The following is an 11,508-nucleotide window of genomic DNA, read 5'->3' as shown; positions in this document are numbered from 1 at the left end:
AGCTGAGTCTCCAGATATTTTTAGATCAAAGCAGAATATTGAAATGACAGCATTTCTGTTAAGCGCTGGAATATGACAGCTGGGTTCTGTGTTCTCACGTTAATCCTCATTCTACTGAGGCTGTTGCAAGAACTAAATCAGACATGGCAGTGGAACGGTAGGTCCTGCTCAATATTGACATTTGTTTTTAAACCACTGTTGACGTAAAGTGTCTTTTATATCGTAATCTCTTTCTCTGTCCACAAGTAGCGATTCATCTATTTAAGAACATCATGTGATGCTTTCTGTCATGTAACCTCTAGCGGAAGGTGTTTCCATTGCCATTTTTCAAAATAAGGCTTTTCAGACTGCCCGACAAACCACCTTGTGCAAACAGAAAAACGATATCTGAAAAACATATTTGTGTATTTTAAATTAGCTATTTTAGTTTGTGCAATTTGGAGGGCGATGTAAACCTGCCTACAGACACATGGTGAGGCAGGAGAACCACAGAGTAACATCATACGCCTTACCCTGTCTGCCCCCTCTAGTCTGCTGCGTGCAACTGAGTACATCAGATGTTGGACAGCATGTCATGTTCATAACATGTAACTAACCCAAACTGAATGTTAGGAAAAAAATACTGCATGACCTTTAATAAAGGAGTGGTGGTCACAAACAGCAGTTTATTCTAATATTATAATTTCAAAAATTTACACCAGATGCCCTTCCTGACACCTTTTATAATGTAACAAAGTGAAATTGAGAAGTGAGTATGGATCAGTTGTCTGCTGGGTGGTTGGACTCCAGAACCTCGGGTCTCATGTCCAAAGACTTGCGTGGACTTTCTAATAAAAGATGTCGTACGCCAAAACCCTGAAACTGGCGTAAGCACAAATATGTTCAGATGTATCAAAGTGTGTAGGCATGAATCCACGCACGGTCTGTTTGTACATCCCACTGAACGTGGAACCAAACTACTCCCTGGTCACACCCCATTTAAATGTGCAATTTCATGTAAATAGACCCTTGGAGCAGCGATTCCCCACGACGTCACATCAGACAACATGAACACAGAAAAAATACTATTGATGACTGGAAATTACATGGAGACACGCAGGGACAGTTTATTCGGTACGCCGTTAAATGGATTAATCATGAAACTGGAAAATGCACATGGGAGCTACAGAGCGCAAGTGTGAGGCCGACACGTAGAACAGTGTGCAAAATGGAATCACTCAATTCTGAGGAATAAATTATGGAATCACTCTAAATTTTCATCCCCAAAACTAACACCTGCATCAAATCAGATCTGCTCGTTAGTCTGCATCTAAAAAGGAGTGATCACACCTTTGAGAGCTGTTGCACCAAGTGGACTGACTGCCACAATTTTTTTTTTCTTGATTTCTTATAGTGTTTCTTAAAGCCAGAAAGTTGCCATTTGAAATGACTTTAGTTTTGTGTCATGTCTGTGATCTGCTTTTTTTTCCCTACAAAATTAAACAACTGAATGAACATCCTCCGAAGCCGGTGATTCCATAATTTTTGCCAGGGGTTGTATAAACTGCATCATAGTCAAATGTAGAGAGCTGTGCCAAGTTAATCCATATGGATGGCAAAATCTGTTTTCACATATTCACGTGCAAGATTCCAGGTTTGTAAGAATGCACCAGATGACACCAATTTTCACCAAAGAGTAATCCCCAAGATCCCTTAATACAAATACATCACTGAAAAGTACAGACCAAAGGACATCACTAATCAATTTTATTTAGAAATGAGTTCATATTGAAAGAAAAAAATTCTAAAAGATGCAGAAATAAACAGCATAGCTTCAGCGGTCTCTTCTGTCATATGTGTACATGAAGGTATGCACATACACACACATCCTGTCAGTCAATGCCACAGTCCGGCTGTCCATGCAGGACTTGGCTTAAGTTGATATGTTATCACTTCTCCAGTGGAGCATAATTCAAGAGTTTCTCAATGAGATCCACATGAGAAAGCAGCATCCTCCGGCAGCAGTATCTCTTTAAACCCAGGGCATCCAGGGCGTCACTGAAGAGGAAAAGACGAAACCGTTCAGTCACACTGCATCATAGTCAGACAAGTGATACCACAGACATGGTATTACAGTGAATATAATCCATTACAGTGCCCTCCAAAAAGTACTGGAACAACTTGGTATTTCAGACATTTTCATTTGTGTGTGCTATTTCAAATACAAAACCAGGGTTGGGTAGCATTACTTTGAAATGTAATCCAAAAGTAATCAGATTACAAGTAATCCAAATGTACGTACATACATGTAATTCACATTCACGTATATAAAAGCCAAGATGATGGGTTGCGAAAGTAATGGAACACTTTGGTATAATACCTCTAAATAATCAGTTTTATTACCAGTTTTGACATGCAAACAGAGAGATTTGATGTTATGGTGAAATAAAAATTTGTGTTTCTTCATAATTGATGTAAATAAAGTACAAGACATTCAGTGACTTTGAAATGTTTGTGTTTCCATCCCCTGACTTGTCTGAAGACAACTGGCAATAAAACTGATTTACAGGTATTATACCGAAGCATCCCATTACTTATGCAACCCATCATCTTGGCTTTTATACTTTTTTTTTTTTATTAATTTATATCAAGTTGTAGAGATTTGCTTCAGTTTGAGTTTAAGGAAGATAATGTTAGAAAAATGTATTTTGTATTTGAAATGGCATAAAACAAATTATAATGTTTGAAATACCAAGTGTTCCAATACTTTTGGAGGGCACTGTATATTTTCACCCATTTGTAGTCTTCACAATTGCAGTAGTATATTAATGATCCCTCCAATAGCAACATGAACAGCACTCTCCATGAATACGTCAGTTATAGTGACTTATCACGAGTGATCACTGCTATTTAACAGTCACGCAGTTAATGTATGAAGAGTATTTCACTGATAGGTATGTAAAATATTCATCTCACCCCTCTGTATACTCTGCTTGAAGCAGGCCAAGGTACGCTTCCCATTTATTGCCAACGACCTTCCCACATGTGAAGCATCGGATCGGGATAATCATTGTGGTTCACCTGGAGACAGGGACAAATTCAGTTTTTCGTGATTTAATAGCAAATGTAGCTGAACGCATCACCAGCAGTTAAAACAAACAATCAATTTTTTTATATAGCGCCAAATCACAACAAACAGTTGCCCCAAGGCGCTTTATATTGTAAGGCAAGGCCATACAATAATTATGTAAAACCCCCAACGGTCAAAACGACCCCCTGTGAGCAAGCACTTGGCTACAGTGGGAAGGAAAAACTCCCTTTTAACAGGAAGAAACCTCCAGCAGAACCAGACTCAGGGAGGGGCAGTCTTCTGCTGGGACTGGTTGGGGCTGAGGGAGAGAACCAGGAAAAAGACATGCTGTGGAGGGGAGCAGAGATCGATCACTAATGATTAAATGCAGAGTGGTGCATACAGAGCAAAAAGAGAAAGAAACAGTGCATCATGGGAATCCCCCAGCAGTCTACGTCTATAGCAGCATAACTAAGGGATGGTTCAGGGTCACCTGATCCAGCCCTAACTATAAGCTTTAGCAAAAAGGAAAGTTTTAAGCCTAATCTAAAAGTAGAGAGGGTGTCTGTCTCCCTGATCTGAATTGGGAGCTGGTTCCACAGGAGAGGAGCCTGAAAGCTGAAGGCTCTGCCTCCCATTCTACTCTTACAAACCCTAGGAACTACAAGTAAGCCTGCAGTCTGAGAGCGAAGCGCTCTATTGGGTGATATGGTACTACGAGGTCCCTAAGATAAGATGGGACCTGATTATTCAAAACCTTATAAGTAAGAAGAAGAATTTTAAATTCTATTCTAGAATTAACAGGAAGCCAATGAAGAGAGGCCAATATGGGTGAGATATGCTCTCTCCTTCTAGTCCCCGTTAGTACTCTAGCTGCAGCATTTTGAATTAACTGAAGGCTTTTCAGGGAACTTTTAGGACAACCTGATAATAATGAATTACAATAGTCCAGCCTAGAGGAAATAAATGCATGAATTAGTTTTTCAGCATCACTCTGAGACAAGACCTTTCTAATTTAGAGATATTGCGTAAATGCAAAAAGCAGTCCTACATATTTGTTTAATATGCGCTTTGAATGACATATCCTGATCAAAATGACTCCAAGATTTCTCACAGTATTACTAGAGGTCAGGGTAATGCCATCCAGAGTAAGGATCTGGTTAGACACCATGTTTCTAAGATTTGTGGGGCCAAGTACAATAACTTCAGTTTTATCTGAGTTTAAAAGCAGGAAATTAGAGGTCATCCATGTCTTTATGTCTGTAAAACAATCCTGCAGTTTAGCTAATTGGTGTGTGTCCTCTGGCTTCATGGATAGATAAAGCTGGGTATCATCTGCGTAACAATGAAAATTTAAGCAATACCGTCTAATAATACTGCCTAAGGGAAGCTTGTATAAAGTGAATAAAATTGGTCCTAGCACAGAACCTTGTGGAACTCCATAATTAACTTTAGTCTGTGAAGAAGATTCCCCATTTACATGAACAAATTGTAATCTATTAGACAAATATGATTCAAACCACCGCAGCGCAGTGCCTTTAATACCTATGGCATGCTCTAATCTCTGTAATAAAATTTTATGGTCAACAGTATCAAAAGCAGCACTGAGGTCTAACAGAACAAGCACAGAGATGAGTCCACTGTCGAGGCCATAAGAAGATCATTTGTAACCTTCACTAATGCTGTTTCTGTACTATGATGAATTCTAAAACCTGACTGAAACTCTTCAAATAGACCATTCCTCTGCAGATGATCAGTTAGCTGTTTTACAACTACCCTTTCAAGAATTTTTGAGAGAAAAGGAAGGTTGGAGATTGGCCTATAATTAGCTAAGATAGCTGGGTCAAGTGATGGCTTTTTAAGTAATGGTTTAATTACTGCCACCTTAAAAGCCTGTGGTACATAGCCAACTAACAAAGATAGAGTGATCATATTTAAGATCGAAGCATTAAATAATGGTAGGGCTTCCTTGAGCAGCCTGGTAGGAATGGGGTCTAATAAACATGTTGATGGTTTGGAGGAAGTAACTAATGAAAATAACTCAGACAGAACAATCGGAGAGAAAGAGTCTAACCAAATACCGGCATCACTGAAAGCAGCCAAAGATAACGATACGTCTTTGGGATGGTTATGAGTAATTTTTTCTCTAATAGTTAAAATTTTGTTAGCAAAGAAAGTCATGAAGTCATTACTAGTTAAAGTTAATGGAATACTCAGCTCAACAGAGCTCTGACTCTTTGTCAGCCTGGCTACAGTGCTGAAAAGAAACCTGGGGTTCTTATTTTCTTCAATTAGTGATGAGTAGAAAGATGTCCTAGCTTTATGGAGGGCTTTTTTATAGAGCAACAGACTCTTTTTCCAGGCTAAGTGAAGATCTTCTAAATTAGTGAGACGCCATTTCCTCTCCAACTTACGGGTTATCTGCTTTAAGCTACGAGTTTGTGAGTTATACCACGGAGTCAGACACTTCTGATTTAAAGCTCTCTTTTTCAGAGGAGCTACAGCATCCAAAGTTGTCTTCAATGAGGATGAAAAACTATTGACGAAATACTCTATCTCCCTTACAGAGTTTAGGTAGCTACTCTGCACTGTGTTGGTATATGGCATTAGAGAACATAAAGAAGGAATCATATCCTTAAACCTAGTTACAGCGCTTACTGAAAGACTTCTACTGTAATGAAACTTATTCCCCACTGCTGGGTAGTCCATCAGAGTAAATGTAAATGTTATTAAGAAATGATCAGACAGAAGGGAGTTTTCAGGGAATACTGTTAAGTCTTCTATTTCCATACCATAAGTCAGAACAAGATCTAAGATATGATTAAAGTGGTGGGTGGACTCATTTACTTTTTGAGCAAAGCCAATAGAGTCTAATAATAGATTAAATGCAGTGTTGAGGCTGTCATTCTCAGCATCTGTGTGGATGTTAAAATCGCCCACTATAATTATCTTATCTGAGCTAAGCACTAAGTCAGACAAAAGGTCTGAAAATTCACAGAGAAACTCACAGTAACGACCAGGTGGACGATAGATAATAACAAATAAAACTGGTTTTTGGGACTTCCAATTTGGATGGACAAGACTAAGAGTCAAGCTTTCAAATGAATTAAAGCTCTGTCTGGGTTTTTGATTAATTAATAAGCTGGGATGGAAGATTGCTGCTAATCCTCCGCCCCGGCCCGTGCTACGAGCATTCTGACAGTGTGACTCGGGGGTGTTGACTCATTTAAACTAACATATTCATCCTGCTGTAACCAGGTTTCTGTTAGGCAGAATAAATCAATATGTTGATCAATTATTATATCATTTACCAAAAGGGACTTAGAAGAGAGAGACCTAATGTTTAATAGACCACATTTAACTGTTTTAGTCTGTGGTGCAGTTGAAGGTGCTATATTATTTTTTCTTTTTGAATTTTTATGCTTAAATAGATTTTTGCTGGTTATTGATAGTCTGGGAGCAGGCACCGTCTCTACGGGGATGGGGTAATGAGGGGATGGTAGGGGGAGAGAAGCTGCAGAGAGGTGTGTAAGACTACAACTCTGCTTCCTGGTCCCAACCCTGGATAGTCACGGTTTGGAGGATTTAAGAAAATTGGCCAGATTTCTAGAAATGAGAGCTGCTCCATCCAAAGTGGGATGGATGCCGTCTCTCCTAACAAGACCAGGTTTTCCCCAGAAGCTTTGCCAATTATCTATGAAGCCCACCTCATTTTTTGGACACCACTCAGACAGCCAGCAATTCAAGGAGAACATGCGGCTAAACATGTCACTCCCGGTCCGATTGGGGAGGGGCCCAGAGAAAACTACAGAGTCCGACATTGTTTTTGCAAAGTTACACACCGATTTAATGTTAATTTTAGTGACAAAACACACACACACACACAACTGAGGTCAATGTCCATTTGGTCTGATAAATAATGACTATTATTACATGGTGCCACACTACGTGCGCTCTGATTGGCTGATTTCCGGTTTGATATTTTCCCATATCAGACCGGTTACCATGACAATCAGTCCAGAACGCGTATCATTCATTACAAACTAGAAAGCTAAAAACACTTAGAAAAACCAAGTCAGACATGAATGTATTCCATAAATATCTGAACAGCATCGGACAAAAAAAAACAAAAAAAAAAAAACAGATTGAAATCGTACCAGCTAACAACTGGACCGTCTGTTAGCAAGTTCTTCATGGAAGTGAAGCGAACAGGTCTGACTATAAGTAGCCATATGAAAAACAAATTATTAACCTTGCTTGCTCAGTCTGTATGGGAATATCAGACCTCTGTGTTTTTGGCATGTACCTGCACCTCGGTCTGATATTTTTTTCGTACAAACCTTGCGCTCAGTTAATAATCCTTTATTATCATTATCCTCACACACACTCTTAACAGATGAGGCACACTGGCATGAGTTCCATTTGTGTCTGTGTCCTGAAACACGTAGGACAAGATAATCATACAAACTATTGACCAGAATTACATGAAGTCTGACATTTTTCTCAACTGTCAGAGGGCTGTAACTTTTGACTTTGAATCAGCACAAGCTACAACAACTACTGAATAAGATCAACATTAAAAAAATGTTAATTAAAACTGACTACCAGTCAAAAGCTTGTTTAACACTTTCCCATTCACTTTTGACTGTTACTGTGTGCGTATATATATATATATATATATATATATATATATATAAACAGTATTTTCTGGAGTCAGATATCAAATTTAATAATCTCTATAGTACCAACTCACGATGAGATCGCCTCAAGGCGGTTTACACAACACAATACAAAAAGCAGAGAAAAATTCAATAAAAAGTTAAAAATAATAAAGACAACAAAACATAAAAGAGCACAAGAATAAAAACACATGACAATAAAACAAGAAAAAGAAATAGGTTTTCAGTCTCGAGTTAAGTCTCCACATTATCCAACTGCCGTATATGTGCCAGGAGATCATTCCACAGAGCTGGGACACGGTAGGAACACACAAACGTCCTGCACCCTGTGAGCGTAGGGCCCGAGCTGGTGACCAGATCAGCCAGATAGGGAGGTGCAAGTCCATGAACAATTTTAAAAGCCAATATCAGAAAATGCCTCGAGGGGGAAAAAGGAACTACATTATCAGCCCTTAAATTTGGGATTTTTGAGAATGGTTGTAATGTATTTTATTGTTGGCGTTTATACTTTCCGAAGTTAATTATATTTTTTGCTTTCACTTTTGAAAGAGCTCTCTATAGTTACTCACTAGATGCTTCTTGTCATGTGGTGTGTCACATATAGTCCAAAACAGCTGTTTTTTTCCCCACATGCAGTGCAGAAGGTGCAACTGTTATGTGTACCATCTCCTCCATATAGAGGCTGTAACAAAATCATATGGCAAATGTACTTTTTATGCAAGCACATTATCCATAAAACGAATGATAAAAGCAGAAACACAGATTTACTAAGGAACACAGAAAGTGCTCATTAACTGTAGCCAGCAGCTGCATTATAACCCACAAATCCAAATCATCTGTGTCCTCACGCAAAATTGTGGAAAGCTGCAAAAATGAATGAATGTCATCATAGCTAGGTATACATCCACTAATCTGGAAATGAGGCATAAAAGATGAACGCTGACTCAGTGGGCAGAATGAAGGCCTTTCAACTCATGTTATGTACTCAATGGAATGTGCATAAGAACACACAGCATCAAGTTATTTTAGATCACAGAAATAGAATAAAAAAAATATTTTTGTTGTTTTGCAATATGGCTACATAGGTATCGTAGCCATATTCGTATAGTGAAATTCTAGTCATACGTAGCGTCTCTCTCATTGGCCAATATAGGTCACGTGATCATGACGTGGATCATGTAACATGGAATAGGAAGATGGCTGCATTCAGGAGTGGAGACAGGAAGTTGCTGAAGAGGATGCAGCAAAAACTGAGGAAGAAGATCGCAGAGGGGAAGGACAGTTACAGGAGGAAGCTGCAGAGCAAGCTCCAGCAGAACAATTTAAGGGAGGTGTGGAAGGGGATGAGAACCATCAATGGTCATAGTAAGAAGGCAGACCAGATGATGGAAGGAGACCTTCATGAGACCAATGAGTTAAACCTGTTCTTCAACAGGTTATATTTTGTAATCAAGTAAGGTCTAACATTATGCAATCTATCTATATTATGCAGCATTTAAGAATGCAGGTCCACCTTGGATCTGATGTGGCGTCCCCAAGTGAAAATGATGTGCATAACCCAGGACACTCAATGGATGAATAAAATGATCTTCACGCACTGATAATTTCATGATGTGTCATTTTCATGGCGAGGAATTGAAGCGAACTCGTCCAATCCTAGCATACTGGTGAGGTTGGGTACACGACACTTCCGGCAAGGTGGCCAATCCAAAGGTGAAATTTCTTACTTCTGCGACTGGCCGCTCGGTAGGGTTGCCACCCATCCCTTAAAATACAGAATTGTCCTTTATTTGACAATTAATTGTTGCATCCTGTATTGTTCCCATATTGTTCCGTATTATCACAAATGTCCCCCCCACACACACATCCAAACTGAATAATGAACAAAATAAAAGTAGCGAGGACCTGACGTGAGGTACAGCGGATAAACATCTCCGTGTGCCCACCTTTCTGGTCCTGTCACGGGTTACCTGGCATGTCTACACCCGAAACTCCACCACATCCAAGAAAGCAAAAACATTTGCAAATGTGAGTGGGAAGAGTCAGACCCCTGGCTTGGCAGCGCTAGTGGCAATGGGTACAAGGCAAACAAGTATTTTTATTTCCTCTTCAAAAAGTAAAAATGTCCTCACTTTAAGTATTAAAACTATTGGTGTTTTCCTTCATAATTATGTTTATTATTGCACACTTCAGTGACTGCAGTTTATCCTTAACAGTGTCTTTAAGCACTTAAATCTTTACATATGACTCAATGCTGTTTTCAAAATTAAATATGCCACTCCTTGGGTGGTGGTAGTGGCGCTGAGGTTCTGTGGTGGGCATCCTTTATTTTCATTTCTGAAAGGTGGCCACCCTACTGCTCGGTGAAAACACGCTCAGGCACTACGCTGTTCTCTTGAAAATCAGATGGTTTGGTTTTGTCTCTAACTTGCTTCTATCAGCCAGCTGATAGTTATCATTGCCTGGAACGATGAGACTTGTGCACCAAGCTGACCTGAAATGAAGTTTGGCGATGTTGTCAACGACCAAAAACGGCCACCAGAGTAAATCCCGATCTTGAGAAGACAATGCATTTGATTACTCACGTGAATTTATTTCACCATTAACTACTTCTTTATGGCAAATTATCTAGCTTCGTTGGCGATTGCACAGAAAAATATAGCATAGACGTATATCGGAGTGGGCGAGTTGATTACGCAGCGCCGAAGGAACATTTTCAAACATGGACTGTTTAGTAACCTGAGCCATGCGACAAGTCAGAACCAAAATAGCAACTTCAGCGAATGCTAACATCTCTACATTAACAATCAAACTCAACGTTTAGTTTTAATCGCGTCTTTTACTTACTGTCACCCAGTAAATAGGAATTAAATGTCAGCTTTGGGGACAGGCTTCAACCAGGCGATAAAGCAAATATATTCTTCTTCTTCTTCTTCTTCTTCTTCTTCTTCTTCTTCTTCTTCTTCGTCGTCGTCGTCGTCGTCTTCTTCTTCTACTACTACTACTTCTCCTTCTTCTTCTTGCAATTTATTGGCGGTTAGCATCCAGAATGTTGCATTACCGCCACCAACTGTACAATTGTGAAACTACAGATGTAAAGCATCGACGCTTCTTCTTCTATGGTGTTTCTTCTTCTTTTGTCTTCCTTCTTCTTCTATGGCGTTTCTTCGTTTTTCTTCTTTTTCGTCTTCTTCTTCTTCTTCGTGGCGTTTAACGCCAGCCGGCATTCGTGTTGCATTGCTGCCACCTTCTGCATCAATACGTTATAGCAGCACTAAATGCTTTCGATGAGTCCAATGTCTTTCAAGTATATAAAAAGCCAACAGAACACCCCTCCTTCCACTTGACCTGATGTCTAAAATACGTTCTACAGAAACGTCTTTCGGGTTTATTCTTCTAAATTCTTGAAGAACCTCTTGCCTTTCTCTGGAATATTTATTACAGTACATGAGGACATGCTGCACTGCATGGGCGGCGCCAGGGGGCGCTAGAGCTCCCCCTGGATTTGTCACAGCACCCCCAAGAAAATAATTCCTCATTTATTATTTTAATTTAATTTCCTCCCATGTTTTTAAGACCTTGTTTACACTGAAACTGGACTTCTGCTATACAATATTTTTCTTTGTCATTTTCAAAAAGTGTTCCCTTCAAGAAAAAAAAAAATCTCCGTTCTCACAGATTCAGTGAAACCGCGTGAAAATGCTGTAGTACACATGCCAGGCCTGTATGCAGCGCTGTAACACTTCTACGAAAAATGGAGAAGACATGGAGCTAATAAGA

General features: G+C 39.5%; 1 protein-coding gene across 2 annotated transcripts; it reads right to left on the bottom strand.

Moving 5' to 3' along the window:
* Positions 1 to 1,868: 1,868 nt before the first annotated feature.
* polr2l (polymerase (RNA) II (DNA directed) polypeptide L) lies at positions 1,869 to 10,921 on the bottom strand. Of its 2 annotated transcripts, none has more exons than XM_034161833.1 (4): positions 10,876 to 10,921; positions 10,576 to 10,619; positions 2,956 to 3,060; positions 1,869 to 2,037 (listed from the first exon to the last, which is right to left on the bottom strand). In XM_034161833.1, exons 3-4 carry the CDS (start codon positions 3,048 to 3,050, stop codon positions 1,929 to 1,931), a joined length of 204 nt encoding a protein of 67 aa, XP_034017724.1. In that variant the 5' UTR covers positions 3,051 to 3,060; positions 10,576 to 10,619; positions 10,876 to 10,921; the 3' UTR covers positions 1,869 to 1,928. The 2 variants fall into 2 exon arrangements, with proteins under 2 accessions (XP_034017724.1, XP_034017716.1); XM_034161825.1 differs by having other exon boundaries at positions 10,839 to 10,890.
* Between the last annotated feature and the right edge of the window lie 587 nt (positions 10,922 to 11,508).

Source organism: Thalassophryne amazonica, chromosome 2 (genome assembly GCF_902500255.1).
Source record: "Thalassophryne amazonica chromosome 2, fThaAma1.1, whole genome shotgun sequence".
Classification (NCBI taxonomy): domain Eukaryota; kingdom Metazoa; phylum Chordata; class Actinopteri; order Batrachoidiformes; family Batrachoididae; genus Thalassophryne; species Thalassophryne amazonica.
The sequence above is the reverse complement of the archived record's forward strand: the minus strand, read 5'-3'. Positions and strand labels throughout refer to the sequence as shown.